Source organism: Toxorhynchites rutilus, chromosome 2 (assembly GCF_029784135.1).
Source record: "Toxorhynchites rutilus septentrionalis strain SRP chromosome 2, ASM2978413v1, whole genome shotgun sequence".
NCBI lineage: Eukaryota > Metazoa > Arthropoda > Insecta > Diptera > Culicidae > Toxorhynchites > Toxorhynchites rutilus.
In genome coordinates, this window is record NC_073745.1 from 226,191,481 (window position 1) to 226,209,392 (window position 17,912).

At 38.1% G+C, this 17,912-nt stretch overlaps 1 protein-coding gene across 3 annotated transcripts; it reads left to right on the plus strand.

Moving 5' to 3' along the window:
• Nucleotides 1-684: 684 nt before the first annotated feature.
• Nucleotides 685-13,342, plus strand: LOC129769285 (uncharacterized). Of its 3 annotated transcripts, none has more exons than XM_055771419.1 (7): nt 685-1,026; nt 1,097-1,189; nt 1,257-2,308; nt 2,430-2,603; nt 2,661-3,354; nt 3,414-3,574; nt 12,558-13,342. In XM_055771419.1, the coding sequence occupies exons 2-7, from the start codon at nt 1,130-1,132 to the stop codon at nt 13,123-13,125; spliced, it is 2,709 nt and encodes a 902-aa protein (XP_055627394.1). In that variant the 5' UTR covers nt 685-1,026; nt 1,097-1,129; the 3' UTR covers nt 13,126-13,342. The 3 variants fall into 3 exon arrangements, with proteins under 3 accessions (XP_055627394.1, XP_055627395.1, XP_055627396.1); XM_055771420.1 differs by having other exon boundaries at nt 685-943; nt 1,014-1,189; XM_055771421.1 differs by having other exon boundaries at nt 685-943.
• Nucleotides 13,343-17,912: the final 4,570 nt, after the last annotated feature.

Consider the following 17,912-nt stretch of genomic DNA (forward strand, 5'->3'; position numbering starts at 1 on the left):
AACATACGGTATGAGGCATGATGTCGACGCCAACCTCTCTCAGTTTCTATTCTGTTTTCGCATTTTCGCATGACAATTGTCATGACAAATGGTTTACTTGACTATAATACAAGTATACTCCACCTACTACACCACTTCGATATGTATCTTTTGCATTGATACTTCGACATATTTCGTGTACAATCGAAATATTTCACCCAAGGCGCCTAGAAGTATAATCCTAAGGTGGGCCAACTTGCTAAAACCACTTTTCAGCCATCTTGGAAGTCTACTGTGTTTTGTTTGTAAACAAAACACAATACGCTACTGCCGAAGCTCGCTCGTGATCAGTCTGTCTCTTTCACGCCACAAGCAAATAATTCCCCTTCTACTTTCTTTCTTTGTTTTTAAGAGGCTTTAAACTTTGCAGTTCATTCGCCTCTATTCTACTTTCTTCCGTACTGTTTTCATATACCGCTCCCCTACCAACTTAGTGACGAAACGGCCTCACCTAGTACAATAGAGCCATCTTGATTTCACCTGAATCGATTAAACGAAATGTTGTAATCAGCATTCAGCCCGAATTATAAACAAGGTGCGTTTTCTAATCAACATTGTACCAACATCAAACATATAAATGAAGAAACCCACGCTCATCTCACAGTCGGGCAGAAAATGAATACTAGTGTTTTCAATCGAATTCATTATGTGATGAATTCGTTCGCTACTTTCGGTGCAACGAAAAAGGCCAACACGTATTTTGTAGCCTCAGTTTATTTCCACGATTATTTATAGTAATATTTTTTACTGATGGAGTTTCGTTCACACTACTCTCTAAATAACTAAAATGCGTTAAATATTTTACTGAGAACAATTTTGGTAATGCTCCCTCCGCAATGTGCCTTTGAAATTAGCAACGATTTGCTGAAAATCAAATTGGGGCAAAAGTGCAAGAGAAGAAGAAGTAGGTGACTTCTTCCCGCGATCCTAATACACAAATATAAAATCAAACATGATTATCCACATTTTCTCAGATTAGAATTAAAAGTGAATGAGCCAATGATGATTTCGATCAAAAAAACATGTACACAACTCAAATAGTTGCAATTGTATTGTTGTACGACAGAACTGATTCTTGGATGAAGTGAAAATGATCACCGAATGTTTCAGGGATAATTTCGGTAATGACTCAATTGTGGACTCGGCCACGGTTAGTATAGTTATGAATTTAGAGTACCAGAGCGATAAGAAATACTATGCAATTATATTTTTTGTAGGTTTTCAAGTACGATCAGCTGGAAACTGATACAAACTCCTCGGAACTAAGCCACGGCAGTACCTCGAGAGAACCGCAATCTGTGCAGGAGAAGACAGCACTCATTGATTCGAATTATATCGAAAGTAAGATTAAATGTCTCTTAAACGGAGAGCGTGCCGAATTACATTCATCTGAAAAGTCAGAAAACGAAGAGAGTAGAAAAGAAATTAGAGGAATCCTGATAACAGAAGATAGCTGTAACGCGGTTGACCACAAAATTTCGAATTCTTTGGAAGATGAGAAAAAGGTTTCTGTGGAGGATCTTTCCTTTAACGGCAAAATCAACTGCTTTAATGGTAAAATGTCTGACACTAGCCCGCGCAGCAATGCCGAAAATGTAGAATTGAATCATAGCGACGAAAAGTTGCGTAGAGATAAGTTTAATGAATCATTTGAAATGCTAACAAAGGAAAACAGTTCATTAATGCATTATACGAATGAAAAATCTCCGGATCTTTTCGATGACGATGACAGTGCTGCAAATGACCTGAAGTCAGATACGGAAGATATACCCTTGGAGGATAGATCGTTCAACACGTCGATTCTAAGTAGTAGCATTGCCAATTCTGCATGTCCAGCAGCAGAAATTGAAAGAGTTATACTGAAACGTTTACAAGGTTCCTTGTCTGGCGTTTTACCACCTCCGTCCGTGACGTTCTCCAACATCGATGTTAACCGAATGTTAACACTTTACCGGGAGAATGAAGCACGGTATGTTTACCGACATGATCAGCCCACACAGGAATCAAAGGAAGAATTGAATGAGTCCAGCGTACTTTCAAATTGTTTAAGTAGACCAACTCACACGCGATCAGATATTGAAATGCTTGGTTGGCCCGAATTGTTGATGGCCAAAGGATACGGATTGCATTACAATCGATCTACGGTTTCGGAAAAAATTGAATTGTTGGGATTGAAATACATTGATCGATACATAGGAGCTGAAACTAGCTCTACATTCAACATAACTCATTCGCCGTCCAGTTCAAAGAAGCGAAATCTACGACTGAAGTAAGTAACCAACACAATTTGAGCAACGTTTATCTGATTATGAGTTTTTAGATAGATTGTAGAAAAAAATCATGATATTTCTAACTAATAAATTGCATGTTATTTCTAATTTGCTAAACAGAATGCTTAATCAGTCACCGGGTCGCCGGCTGAGTCATTTGGCACGACGTCGAGCAATTTTCTCTTCAGCTAATCTTCTCTGCAGCTCCGGTTCTACGACGAAATCTGCCTCAATGACTACGAGTCAAACAAATCCGCTTCGTTTGTGCAATAGGCAAATTCTGCTGGATCCAAAGTGAGGCTACATCAATGTATGACTCTTAAAATTTTTAATGACATTTTCTGCCTACAGGAGCAAAACCAATCGGCGGAAAAGTAAAGGACGAACGCCGAAACGTCGCACACCAAGCCGTCGTAATACACCACGCAGAAAAACGCCCGGTTCCTCAGCAAAGAAACGTGTTATGAGTTTACCTGTGACGAAGTTAACCCAACATCCTGTTAGCCGAGAAACCTCCAAGCGTGCTCTTTTTCAGAGCCCTTCAAATGATAATTCAAAGCCAGAACCTTTGCACAAACCCGGAATCAGCAGTGTTTTGACGGATAAAATTCAGAAATCTAAGCGAGCCCTATTCTCACCTCCCAAACGCATCCATCGATTCGCATCAGTTTCCATTCGGCAAGATTCGTCAGTTAAAGAGTCGTTGATGTCATCGCAACAGTACGGATCAACAAACAACATTGATATGCTGCGTGAGCAAACTATCGAACGTATCGGGAAGAGAAGACGATCCATCGATGAAGAGGAGAATGTAGACGCAGTGCCGTCGGTGAAAATGCCCAAATTGGATAAAGAGGATCTAACGCCTAGATCATTGAAGTTTGCTAGGAGTCAAAGTTTCTGTGTGGGTTCTCAGAATCTTAACACAAAAAACGCATCCGAGTCGGGCCTATGTGGCAAATCATTATTCAGAGCTAACTCAGAAGTGGCTTTTCCTGACTCCGTTGCACGACCGGTAACAACATTATCGGAAAATCATAAAAAGGTATGTGATGTATGAATACAAGAAATGGGAACAAAACATCACATTCCATATTTTTTTAGAAATTGCTGTGGGCAGTATCACAATCACTACAGACGAAGCAGATCTCAGTGAAACATGAAAGCTTTAAGCACTATGCTTCTAACCTGGCGAGAGTTGTTAGGCGCTTATTTTTAGAGTTTGATACCCAATTAGTTGCTAGTACAAGTGAGAAGTTGTTGCGGTAAGTTGCAAACTTTATTATATTCTTTTATTTAAGTAAAACAGCATTGAGACAACGCAGAACAAATGAAAATGTGAGATGTTTTTCAACATTTTCATTGAAATTTAAAACATTTTTCGGTCTAATCCAAGCGATTGGTGCAAAAACAAACTATCGTTTTTGCCACAGTATATCGCATTATTTCATATGATGAATATATACCGTTTTGACTCATATTCCGAACACTTCATTTTAACACTAAACCAACCACGAGGGGTTAAACGACCCATTTTAAACTTTTAGTCGAAATTTTCTTGCAAATTACATTGTCACAACATAATTTGCCTACACTACTTTTCTGAAAACATACACCGAATGTATTTTTCAATGTTTACTCCTCTCTTGTTATTTTTTTTAATGAGAAATATATGTAATCTGCCCTAACTACCGCAACGGGTCATTTGACCCGTGCAAACATCCGTATATCAGTGGTTGTGATACAAACCATTGCATTACACATTTTTACTATTGCTTTACATATTTTGTTGTATTTGTGAATGAACGGTGAATGATTAGAATTAATTTTATTGCTGACTATCCAAGCGAGCTAACAGTAACATTCCAAGCTACAGTGCTATTTTGCGTGTCAAAAATTTTAATTTCATTATTTGCTAGTAATTGTTATCCTAAAATGTCGAAATATACAGGAGAAATATAGTATGCCACGTTTCTCAACAAAACTACATAAATCGAGTCATTGTTCACTAACATAAAGGGTCACTTGACTCGCTGTGGTAGGAATAGGTATGCATAAAATATCGGTAGGTTCAGTGCTAAAAGTAAAAACAAAGATTGTAAATTTTTCAGATTTTATATTTTTTATATTTTATTTTCAATATTTAGTTCATTGTTTTCATGTTAAATGCTAGAACAGGTAAAAACCTACTATAATTTGAATGAACAAGTGATCATAATGAAGAAATTTTTATTAAAATTAGTACTGAAGCAGTGTTCGTAATATGAATCATGTTTCGGCGCATGATTCAAATTCCGAACAGCAAATGTTAAAACACACTATTTTCAGGCAAATACAGTAATAGTTCACTAATTAGGCTAAAAAGACCGTCCACTTTTGAAGCAATAATAGAATAAGACCTAACACCATTTGTAAAAAAATGTTTGTAAGCCCCTTCATGGTAAATTTTGGGCCACGCATAAATCAACGAGAGTGAATAGCTTTTTGAAGTGGGACTACGTCTATCAGGAATATATGGGCATAGGAGAACGTGCAGGAAAAAATGAAAGATTTCGAATGTTTATAACTTGAACATTTTTAATAGATTTTTTTTTTTTTTTTTTTATAAATACGTTTATTTGTCGTTTTTCTTTGGTAAAAATTATTTACATAATTGATTCAACCTCGACTTCGAAACTAAATTTTAGTTCATCTATGTCAATTCTACCATTGCTGCTATCAATGAAGGTGATATATGTCAACAGCAATCTCATTATCAAAATTCGTTCATTCATTGCTATCCCCTCCAGCGACGGCCGAATGAGATTCTCTAAATGGAGTGCGCGTTGTCCACCAGTTACCACTAGCAGCTGTTGTTGTAGCACATTGAAAGCATCTCGTACTCTCGGACACCCAAAAAATTTGTGCTGTATTGTTTCCACACTCGAAGAACAGTGTATACAATTCTCATCGTCCGTTCGCCTCATAACGAACATCAGTCGCCGGTGCGAGAACTTCTCGTTTACCCACATGTATAGAAGACTACGTTGTGTTGGATATAAGTCCCGAACAGCAATATTCTTCCACACACGGGGCCAGTTAGTTGCAAGATTTGCTATTTCTACTTTCGGTTTTGCTGTACGTTCTATGAAGAAACGGTGGATGAGATTGGCGGATGGTTGCTGTCGGATTTGGAAGGGGAAATTTGGAATGTGGTTTAGGATAAGCTTTAGGCAAGGAAGATCTGAAGGGGGAGTGGTTGTTTGGGAGAGGAAGGAATTGTAATAGGGAAGGGAACTCATTTCGTGTAGGTGCCGATTGATCAACAATGCCTTACACTTTATCGCTGGCAATTGAAGATTGAGACCGCCATTTTCCCGTCTTCGTGCTAGCTGCTCCATTGGTATGGTTGCACATGCACCACGGAATAGAAAGCGTCGCATAATGGTCGTCAGTTTCGCCACGTGTGCTGCCGTTGGATGCAGATTCGCTGCCATATACCATGTCCTCGAGGAAATAAAAATGTTCAACAGCGTTACCTTCTGTGTTAATGATAAATTTCGTGAAGAATGCAGCCATACTTGACGCGAAAAGTTCGTCACGAGTAAGTCCCAATTTGTCTTTGCCATACATCGGACCGAATTGGTAAAAATAATCCCGAGTATTTTGACGGTGTTTTCCGTACGAAGCCACGTTGTAGTGATTGGATCGTTTACGCATCCAACGTCTATTGCGATGGTTTTATTCTCATTCAAGCGTGCCCCTGCTACTTTTTCAAAACGCCGGAACAAAACACGCATCGCATCAAGCTTATCTACATTTGATACAATTGCACTAATGTCGTCAGCGTAAGCGGTAATTAGGTCTGCTCCACACACGTGCTCTAATCGCTGCAGAAGTGGGTGAAGATAGAGCACGAAAAGATGCATCGAAAGAGGATCTCCTTGTCGGATAGATCGTTGAATTTGGAATGGTGCGGAGAGGTGTCCGTTTATGAGCAAGCGAGACGAAGAGGCTGCTGATACACGAGAGAGCAAATCTACAAGTTGTAGATTGAAGCCCAGAGCTCGCATCGTGGTAAATAAGAAACGATGGTCCACACGATCGAAAGCATGATCGAGATCGAAAGAGATCAGCTTGCCTTTTTGTCTGTCCGCTTTCAGCTGAGCAATTTGTCTTTCAATGCTAGCGTTGCTTGAAAGATATTGCGACTGCCGTTTGAACATTTTTGTGAGCGAGTTAAAATGCTATGAGCTCGAAGCACATTTTCAAGTCGCTGCTTCGAAACACGCGACAGAATTTTGTAGTCGTAATTGACTAAACTAATCGGTCGGTAGGAACGTGCGCTGTCTCCCGAATCTCGTTTCTTAACCAGTACGATCACCCCATCGACGAACTGGGATGGGAAATTTGACCTGATAGCGTCATTGATAACCAGGTTCAGCTCACGATGTATCACATCGAAAGTTCGCATATAAAACTCTTTTGGCAGTCCGTCGGGTCCTGGTGATTTTCTCGATGCGCTTGTGCGGATAATGTTAAATGCTAGAACAGGTAAAAACCTACTATAATTTGAATGAACAAGTGATCATAATGAAGAAATTTTTATTAAAATTAGTACTGAAGCAGTGTTCGTAATATGAATCATGTTTCGGCGCATGATTCAATTTCCGAACAGCAAATGTTAAAACACACTATTTTCAGGCAATACAGTAATAGTTCACTAATTAGGCTAAAAAGACCGTCGACTTCTGAAGCAACAATAGAAAAAGACCTAACACCATTTGTAAAAAAATGTTTGTAAGCCCTTCCATGGTAAATTTTGGGCCACGCATAAATCAACGAGAGTGAATAGCTTTTTGAAGTGGGACTACGTCTATCAGGAATATATGGGCATAGGAGAACGTGCAGGAAAAAATGAAAGATTTCGAATGTTAATAACTTGAACATTTTTAATAGATCGGAAAGATGTTTGAATCAATTGATTGGACATATTTCTGCGCATCTATCATAATGAATGAAATGTTATTTTTCGTGAGATACACAATTGAATAATTGTTAAATGTCAAGCGATATCATACTACAAAACCATGGAGCTTGGGGATATCGGTTTTGCAAATATATGCAAGCTGCGAGTACTTTGGTACTCGCTTGCCTTTGTGCAGATCGGAATATGTTTCCCTCACACGCAATTCTAAACTGAGGAGCCTGGGAATATCATCATTTTAGATATGACTGATCTTTCTAGTTTAAAGCCTCTATAGCGCAAAAAGTAGAAGTTCAAGTTGTTGATTCATGTTGTTGATATGCCGGGAGCATATACACTCTCGAAGGCACTGGAAGCTATCCTTCACCTGCTACATTTGAACCAACATATTCAGCTAGAGGCTAAGAAAAATGATCTAAAGCAGAAAAATCCTAAACGGGGATGAAATTGATCGCTTGTGCATCCTGAATCTCTTACCCGTAGGACGCAGAGATGAACAGCGATTGGATGGAACCTAGGACAAATTACGACATTCCGACATACAGTGTAATCGAACCTTCTCGATCAGTATGAGATGAAGGTGGTCGCAGTGTTCGTAATTGGTTCAATCGTGTTCTATAGTTTTTCAGGCAGAAATAGCTGCAGTAATAGAATGTCTAAATGTCTGGCTCAAAAGAAAATATATACACGCTAACATCTGCATATTCTCAGACAGTCAAGCACTAAAGCTCTAAACGCTTTTAAACGCTCTTCAAAATTGTCTGGGAATGCATCTTCCTCTTACGGCAATTAAGTCAGATAAATTCGGTACAACTGTACTGGATTCCCGGCCATTGCGGTATAGAGGGAAACAAGCGAGCAGATGAACTTGCCAGGAACGGCTCAATCTCACCCTTCATATGTCCAGAACCATCCTGTGAATTTCTGACTGTGTTGAAAAGTGAGCTGAAGAAATGGGAAGACCGGGAAGTGATAGCCTGCACAATTAAACCAGGCAAAAAAATTATCACGCTGAGTATTAAAATTACTCAACAACTGCTGAGCTTTATGTGCGTAGTACATTATGAACATCATAAAAAGTATGTGATTTTCGCATTTTTGACGTAGGATTACGTCTTTCGGGAACATATTGGGGTACAAATTGAAAATCGAAAATCGAGCACATCGTGAAAATTGTCCAATGTTAAACGATTATTGCTCAGTTATTTCATGATGGATTGATGAAATTTTTGCGTCAATCGATTTTGGCACTCCATAACACTTTTTTATATTGAATAAAATAATATATGTCATGAAACTAACTAACGAAAAATTGAAAAATCTCAACCCCTATCCTAACGGAAATATCCACTTCTAATTGGTTGAAATTCACGACACATGCGGCGGTTCCCTAACAGAGACATCAAAACCAAGCTGCCTGGGGGAAGTCGACATTGCAAATACATGAAAGTAGGGGTAGCTTTCGTTCCCACCGAAATGTGTTCCCTAACAGAGACATCAAAACCAAGGTGCCCGAGGGAAATCAGCATCGCAATATATGCAAGTCGGGGGCATTTTTATATGAAACAATTTATTTCAATTTTTCATAAATAAAAACCAAGGTGTGTTCCCGCTCGAGGCGGGTCGTTCGATTTAAGCTGTCCGTTTTGTTGTGTTCATTTTCACCCAAGGAAAGTTCATGCGGCGAGAAAAAACTAGAAGTGGGTTATGTCTTCGATATAACCGCAAGGTGGACGTAGGACTAACGTTGACTCAGAAATCAACAAGTAACAAGCATATACATCTTAGACGTTTCATCTTTCAAATAAAGTGATTATCATACCACTTCATTTAGCCGGAAAAGAATTATTAACGTTCAAAGGGGGAATCGATTCTTCCTCGCGTTTAGAGGCGAATGAACTGAAAAGTTTAAACCCTCTTAAAGCCAAAAAGAAGAAGAAGATTCCTCCTCGGAAATACCCAGCGCAAATAGTACCCACCAAGCCCCGACAATTAGAATCATCGTTGATCCGGAGCAGGATTATTAACGCTTGAGAAGGAATGGATTCCTCCTCGGAATTACACAGCGAAAATAAGACCCCCTTCCCAACAATTCCAACTTCCCAATAACGACGATCGATTGCAGCATTCGTAAACAAATAGTTTTATAACGCTGCTTTTATAAATGTGATTTCTTCGATATGTAATATAATATCCACTTTGATCATATCCACTACACCGTATCATACCATATCAAATCCTTAGTCAATCCGAGTACAATAGAACTCGCTGCTTGCATCTAATTTTCTATGCTAATTTCCCCTGGCTCCATGGTTTTGAAATCTGTGTTAGGGAAACATTCCGATTTGCAGAAACGCATGCGAGTACAAAAGTACCCGCAGCTCACATCTATTTTTCAATTCCGATTTTCCCATGCTTCATGGTTTTGAAGTCTGTGTTAGGGAAACATCCATCCATTCCAGCGATCGTACCTCAATCGTTGCGCAATTATAACTGAGTGGATTTCCGAGCGGCACTCGCTTATATACCGATTGGTGTGATTTCAATAGCCTGTTTTGAAAGTAATTTTAGGGCTATTGAAACAAATTTTTGGATCATAAAATAACAAGCATATAACGCGTAGACATTTCATCTGTCGAATGAATTGTGTATCATACTATTTCGTTCAGTTGCTATAGCTATTAACTATTAAGCTATTAACGCTCAAAATCTTGTTCTCCGGCGTAACCCTTTAGTTTTCGAAAGTTTGAACTTACACCCCAGTATAGAAATTAAAGACGTAGTCCTACGTCAAAAATTGGAAAAGAGAAGAAATATTCGAAAAAGTGATTTCCCATATAGTATTAGGTGTTGATAGTCCAATTAAAATTCGCATTGGGTTGAATGAACACTCAGAAAGTAAAAACTATAAAACAAAATTAATATTTCCATTTCAGATTCCATTTCTATATTAAAGTAACATGTTTTTACTAATGAGAAAAATTGATAATTGTGTTCGGTATTGGTAATTATATTATATTACATTTGTGAGCTTTTTTTTCTTTATTTCATCTATACATAACACAGGAGGCATCTCGTACATGGTCACAGAGGGCGGTTTTCATCATATCTCATTCTACTTCGGCTTCTTCTATCTGATACCACCCAACGACTGTTTATCATCCTTCTGTCATCATCACTCGGTAAACACTGGTGGAGTGAACAAACAATACCCAACAACCAAACAAAATTGCCCTTTTCAGGGTCACCAAATCATTATCAATGAGTTTAACGATGTAATTCTTCAAACATATCCCAAATCAACAGATAGCCTAACGGAATCCTACGTCAACTTTGCGGTCGTGTCCCGGACACAACCCTCCTGTGACTTTTTTTTTCAACGAGAAAATAAATTACTATGATCAATCTGATATCACAGTTTTATTATGTATATATTACTTAACAAGCGAAAAATAAATTGATGTCACATGGACCTGAATAGCCGCAACCGATTTGTTGAACCCTTGCAGCCAAAACCTTGTAAACTGGTGAGAGTTCTGCAAGTTTTTCTAGTGGACCGATTTCAACCAATGATTGTTTTACGTAATCTTGGATATTTTTCCTGTCATTGTACATAGGATTTTTTCAATATATTTACTTTTGACGAAATGGCGACATTATTTGTAAAAAAAATGCGTTTTTGCCTTAAAAACCGAACCAAAATTTTATTTTTCAAAACATAAAAAAAATAATATCCTACGTACGATGACAGGAAATTTAGTGGAGAATCTGAGAAAAACTATTTCATCAAAATCGGATGGACCGTTCCGGAGATCGAACTCCCACCACTTCCCTAGAGACCGACGTTGAGATTTTTGTGGTAGGAAAGCGTTGACTGACTGGGACTGACAGTTACAAAATAATAAAATAAAAATAAGTGGGTTATATCTATGATATAACCGCAAGGTTGAAGTGGGACTACCTTAGCTTAGTAATTATTTGTTTGTATTGATTTAATTTTTGATTGAATAAAACAATTTCCGAATTCAATATATTTGATTTGTGAGTAAAAAAAATGTATAATGCTAGGTGATATCAATCCATGCATTTGGATATATTATGTTCTTCGTTACAAGTAAATTTAATGACAGTCCTTTTACGTTTGGTATGATGACATCTTTGTTTTGAAGTCTGTGTTAGACAAGCACATTTCAGTCGGAACAAAAATGTCCCCGATTTGCATGTATTTGCAATTCCGAGTTCTCCAGATAGCTTCGTTTCGAAGTCAGTAATAGGTACATTTCAGCCAAAATAGAAATGCCCCTGAATTGCATGTATTTGCAATGCCAATTTCCCCACGCTCCTTGGATTTAAAGTCTGTGTTAGAGAAACACATTTCAGTCGGAAGAAAAATACACCCGACCTGCATGAATTTGCAATGCCAACTCCCCCAGACACCTTGGTTCTGAAGTTTTTGTTGGGGAAACACATTTCAGCCGGAACAAAAATGCCCCCGACTTGCATGTATTTGCAATGCCAATTTCCGCACGCTCTATGGATTCGATGTCTGTGTTACGGAAACACATTTCAGTCGGAATAAACATGCCCCCGACTTGCATGTATTTGCAAATTGCAATGCCAATTTCCGCACGCTCCATGGATTTGAAGTCTATGTTAGGAAAACACATTTCAGTCGGAACAAAAATACCCCCGACTTTCATGTATTTGCAAAGTGGATTTCCCCAGACACATTGGTTTTGATGCCCGTGTTAGGGAAACACAGCTCGGTTGGAACAAAAATACCCCCTACTTGCATGTATATTTGCTAAGCGGATTCCCACAAGTACATTGATTTCGAAGTCTGTGTTCGGGAAACCGTAAATCGGGCCAATCAAAACTAGGCAGTTGGAGCGTTTAGATAACGCTTGACATTTCACAGTTATTCAATTGTTTATCTAATGAAAAATAACATATTATTAATTGCGATAGAAGCGTAGAAATATTCCGTATCAATTGATGCAAACATCTTTCCGATCCAGTAAGAAATGTTCGAGTTATAAGCATTTGGAATCTTTCATTTTTTCCTGCATGTTCTGTGTTTAGGTTTTCATTTTATCCCCCATATACTCAGGTTAGACGTAGTCCCACGTCAAAAATATATACGGTTTGTTTTCGGTTGTTTTACAAAATATGACTACATTCTAGTCGAATCGCTGACTATTTTCTATCTATACAATAAGTATCTTTGGAAACTGGGAAACATTGAAAATAATCTCTTCGAACATGTTTTCTTCTCTCCTCAGGCTAGCCAACAAGCACGTGTTCGAAGTGATACAAGGTAACAGCGTAGATGATATCTACCTCAGAGAGAAGACGCGTATCATGAGTGCGAGAAACATCTCCAAATTGCAGGGCTACATCGGCCCCGAAGAATATGAACAACGGAACCGTCTGCTGAAACGGAGCACCTCCATCTGTACCGCAACATCAGAAAGCTCCAACGATAGATCGCCGTTTATCTCCTCAAGCCAACAATTAAGTCAAAGTTCCATCTTTTCACAAAGTTCAGAGTTTTTAAACCAATTGTCGCAAACATCAGTCCGTAGTAGTCAAGTTGTATCAAGCACAGCACCCGTTGCTGTTGCTACTGATTCGACTATTTCAGAAAATACAATTCTCCGGGAAAATGTTAACAACGAGCAGAGACAAAAATCGGCACAAAAACAGATTTCATTCTCCGGCAAAGACCAAAAGAATCTTAGTCCTTATGCTGACAGCAAGGCAGGTTCTCAGGCTAAAACAAAGATTCTTGTCGGAGGAATGGTTACCTCTAGCATAATGAAAGCGAAAAGACAAATTTCATTCGAATAACAGAATGCGGTATGATTAAGTCGTTTATAGTGAACCGTAAGTTGATGAATTATGGTTTATTTTCCTAGATTTTGTTTTGTAATTCAGTCTATTTGCGTTCAATAGCAACAAAACCATGCGTAGAAATCGTGTCACTTCTAAATTATTTTCTTATATTTTCAACATAGTGTAAGGTGGGGCATTTTTCTTCGAAAATAAAGAATTATTAACTTATTAAGATTGTTGTTATATTATTCATTGTGAAAACATCGGTAAATTTCTGTGTAATCGTATTTGGCTGTGGCTCTAGAACCTAGACCATTTTCCGAAAAAAATGAGTTGATCTTAGAATCCGACATCCCGCAGATTTTTCGGCCCGGAGATCATACTGCACCAGGTGTGCCAGGTGTGTTGTTTATACATTTATGAAAATGCATTTTTTTTTATTTCAGAAACGAATTGCAGCATGGGTAGGACTGGTGCTTCAAGAAAATTTACAGCAAGGGAGCTATAAGTGCGATTCACATACAACATCTACGTCACGTTCACGTCCCGTCACGTTACGTTACGTCAGCTATTCTACCATGAAATTATTGGGCCCTATTATAGAAATCAAGGCGATAAGAATTTTGCTCGTTAACTCTATTTTACTATTATAGAAATCGAGCAATTCGATAGCACCGAGCGAGTGATAACTATCGATGCAAGTGTCAGAACTTTTCGAGTTGTTTGGTTAACTTGTTGCATATCTTCAGAGAATTATTTTGTTTTGGCTTGAATCCCTTTGGGAAACATTTCAGAAACGCTTCAATATATGCAATTTGCAACACATGTTCGTTTGTTTTGATCAGCATTTGTTTTACGGTGCTGCCAGAATAGTCTATAAAAGGTAAGTGTTCAATCTAGCATTATTTATATTAATCATGTTATAACTTACAACGCAGAATCTAATTCCAGCGCATATTTCAGTGGCTGAAAATGAGTGGTGGAAGAAAAAAAACCAAATCACCACCAGTTTGAACGGCTCCTTGAAACAATGGAAGCGAACGTAGACCTTGCAGTTCTAATATAATCCCGGTGTAGGAAAAGTTGGAGGAATCCAGAGAGGAGCTTAATGCACTGAGACCACCAATGCATCTAGGTTCAGAATGGCAGAAAGTAAGTATTTCTTTTGCGATACACATAACTTTCATAAGTAAATTTTATCATACTCTTTGAGTTTCTTTCAACCGAATTTCCTACCTAAAAATTGCTTTCAAAAATAGCATACATTATTACGTTATTTTTGGCAGCAATTTTCTTTTTTATTGCTATACTATGCCAAACTATACCGCTTTCACTACAATAGATCAAACTAATGGTCGGAGTGTTATAATGCTCTATACCATATGCTAAAGCTATCCTGCAAAACAATAATGATTTTATTTAAATTACAGGTTTGGATTGACATGAGGGGAAAGGTAAAGAAAACACTAGCACGCAACAAGCGAGAATTTAGAGCAACAGGTGGTTGCCCCTATACAATAAAGCTATCGACACCGCTACAACAAGAAATCGACGCTAAAACAGAATCACAAACATGAATAACAAAAATTGTTTTGCTAAAAAATGAGTGGGTTATATCTATGATATAACCGCAAGGTTCACGTGGAACTACCTTAGCTTAACAATCATTCGTTTGTATTGATTAAATTCTTGATTGAGTGAAACAGTTTTCAAATTCAATTGAGTTCAATATATTTGCTCTGTGAGTGAAAAAAATGAACAAATGCCGTGTAAAGTCAATTCATTTATTGTGATTGATTGTTCTTCGTTACAAGTAAATTTAATGACGGACCTTTTACGTTTGGTATGATGACTAGAACAAAATATATGTACGGAAGAATTATCAAACGTTTGATGAACCAGCCTAAGGCTGAAAATCTTTCCAATAAAGACAAAAAAAATTATCAAACGATTATTTTATTTTACATTTCCCTCTGAAGTTTACATCCCAAAAGTGTACATACTTCTCGAATCTCGAATTTACTTGAAACTGGGAAGTTCATTCGCTTCTAGTGGCTGCACGATTTTCCCAGGTTCCTAAATTTAGAAGATCATGTTAGGACAGACATATTCCACTCTGCACAAAGGCAAGCGAGGACAAAAGTACTCGCAGTTTGCATTTATTTGCAGAGCCGATTTCCCCAGAAACCTCGGTTTTGAAGTCTGTGTTAGGGAAACACATTTCAATCGGAACAAAAATACCCCCGATTTGTATGAATTCGCAATGCCGATTTCCCCACGCTTCATGGATTTGAAGTCTGTGTTAGGGAAACACATTCCAGTCGGAACAAAAATACCCCCGACTTGCATGAATTTGAAATACCGATTTCTCCAGGCACCTTGGTTTAGAAATCTCTATTAGGGAACACATTTCGGTGGGAACAAAAGCTCCCCCTACTTTCGTGTGTTCTTTTTCTTCTTTTTGGCTTTAAGAGGGCTTAAACTTTTCAGTTCACTCGCCTCTAGGCTCTTTCGTGTGTTTGCAATGCCGATTTCGCTGCTTGGTTTTAAAGTCTGTGTTAGGGAACATTTTTCGATGAGAACAAAAGTCCCCCTACTTTCATGTATTTGCAATGCCGATTTCCCCAAGGCTGCTTGGTTTTGATGGCTGTGGGCGTTTAGATAACGCCTAATATTTTACAGTTATTCAATTGTTTATCTAATGAAAAACAACATTTTGTTAGTTGCGATAGATGCGTAGAAATATTCCCTATCAAGTGATGCAAACATCTCTCCTATCCAGTACGAAATGTTCGAACTATAAGCATTCGAAATCTTTCATTTTTTCCTGCATGTTCTGTGTTTAGGTTTTCATTTTACCCTCCATATATTCCGGTTAGACGTAGTCCCACGTCAAAAAAGTGATATTCGTGCATGACTCTGTACGGAATTCCATAAATTTCCTAATAATTATATTTTTTGTACAGCAAATTGTTCCACGCTGTCGTTTTTATTACACATGCATGCGTGCCTTAGGCCTATTAAGCTTTATTTTTTGAGGGAATATCAATTTACTCCAAAACATAACCATATTAACACTTTTGGAAATACATTTTCATAGTAGATGCCTCAAAAATAGATTTGGCATCCTTTATATAGTGCTTCATGAAACATTTCAAACTTGTTTCAATATATTTCATCACAACCGCTGACATTCGAGCTTGCTAACGAATCGAGCAGTTTTCCTCGATTTCTATAATTCCAGATTTTACTCGGTGTGATAGTGATTGTGATTGTATCAAATCATCGATTCGATTTCTGTAATAGGGCCCATTAAGTGCGATTCACATACAACATACACGTCACGTTCACGTCCCGTCACGTCACGATACGTCAATGATTCTACCATGCAATTCTCATGAAAACATTCACATACACCAGCAACGTAACGACCCGTCAGCATACGTACAACGAAAACGACCGGCAGGGTTTGTAGAAAAGAATAATTGACGGAGACGGACGGCTCGTTTGGTTTTTGTCTGGGCTTTGTGTCTCGGCTTTTGTTTTGATTTGGTTGTACAGTAATTTACATCTACATCGACATTAGGCTAATTGAACAGATCTGTGATGCAACACGTTTAATTAGACATTTTTACCTCTAGTTGGACATTTTTGTAAACATTGAGTTCGAGACCCAAATTATGGTCCCACATTGAAAGTCGCCACCAGTCGCAAATGTCCAATTACTGGTCAAAATCGCCTCCAATGCGACACTGAGTGGTGCCTCGGCATGTCGCATTATAAGTATCATACTGTGCTTTTTATGCCAACATATCTCTCAGTTCCAAATTTCGGAGTGAAAATCATTCGCGACTAGCTGAGAGAAATGGTCTATATATTATTATTGTTGAATAATGGTAGGGACTACGGGGTTTAAGCTGAGAGAGAGGAGCCAGCTCGCTTTTGTTGTGATCACCCTTATGTCAGCGCGAAGTCACAGTGACCCAAGGGGAAGTATTGAAATATGTAGAAAATTTCAACATGACATTTTTTTGCAAGACATTTTATGTGAAAATAATTTTGACGTCGGACTACATCTTTCATTTCTATACTGGGGTGTAAGTTCAAAGCTTCGAACACAAGAGTGTTACATTGGGGATTATATTGGGGAAACAAGATTTTGAGCAATAAAACCTCTTCGCCGGTTGAAATAAATGTAATGATAAGCGCTTCATTCGAAGCATAAAATGTCTACGTGTTATATGTGTGTTACTTATTGATCCAAAAACTTGTTTCAATAGCTTAAAAATTGCTTTGAAAGCAAGCTATTGAAATCACAAAAATCTGTATATAAGGTATATAAGGTGCCAGCTCGGAAATCCACTCAATTATAATTGTACAGCGGTTAGATCATTTTGGAACAGTTACTGATGCAAAAAAAACCAAACTTGCTACTGTGAAGAAGGCGACCAGCAAGAAGAAAGCTGCTGATACTGCTGGTGTGACTGCCCGAAAGCAAAAGTCAAACAAATCTTCAAAAATCGCTGCATGCAAGCCGATAACGCCGAAGTCATAGAAATCAGTAGCAGCTTCGAAAAAAACTACCATAGCCACACATAACGCACAACACGAGAGAAAACAAGATAGTGTTTTCAGCAAATCGAATCCAGTTCTTTTCAGAAAGAGTTTATCAAATACTGCAGTCAAATACATAATTTTTGTAATTTTTTCGATCAACGTAAGATTACATCTTTCGAGCACTTATTAGGGGTACAATGAATCTTGAGAAAGACAATTCATTCCGGCTCGACACTCACACAAAC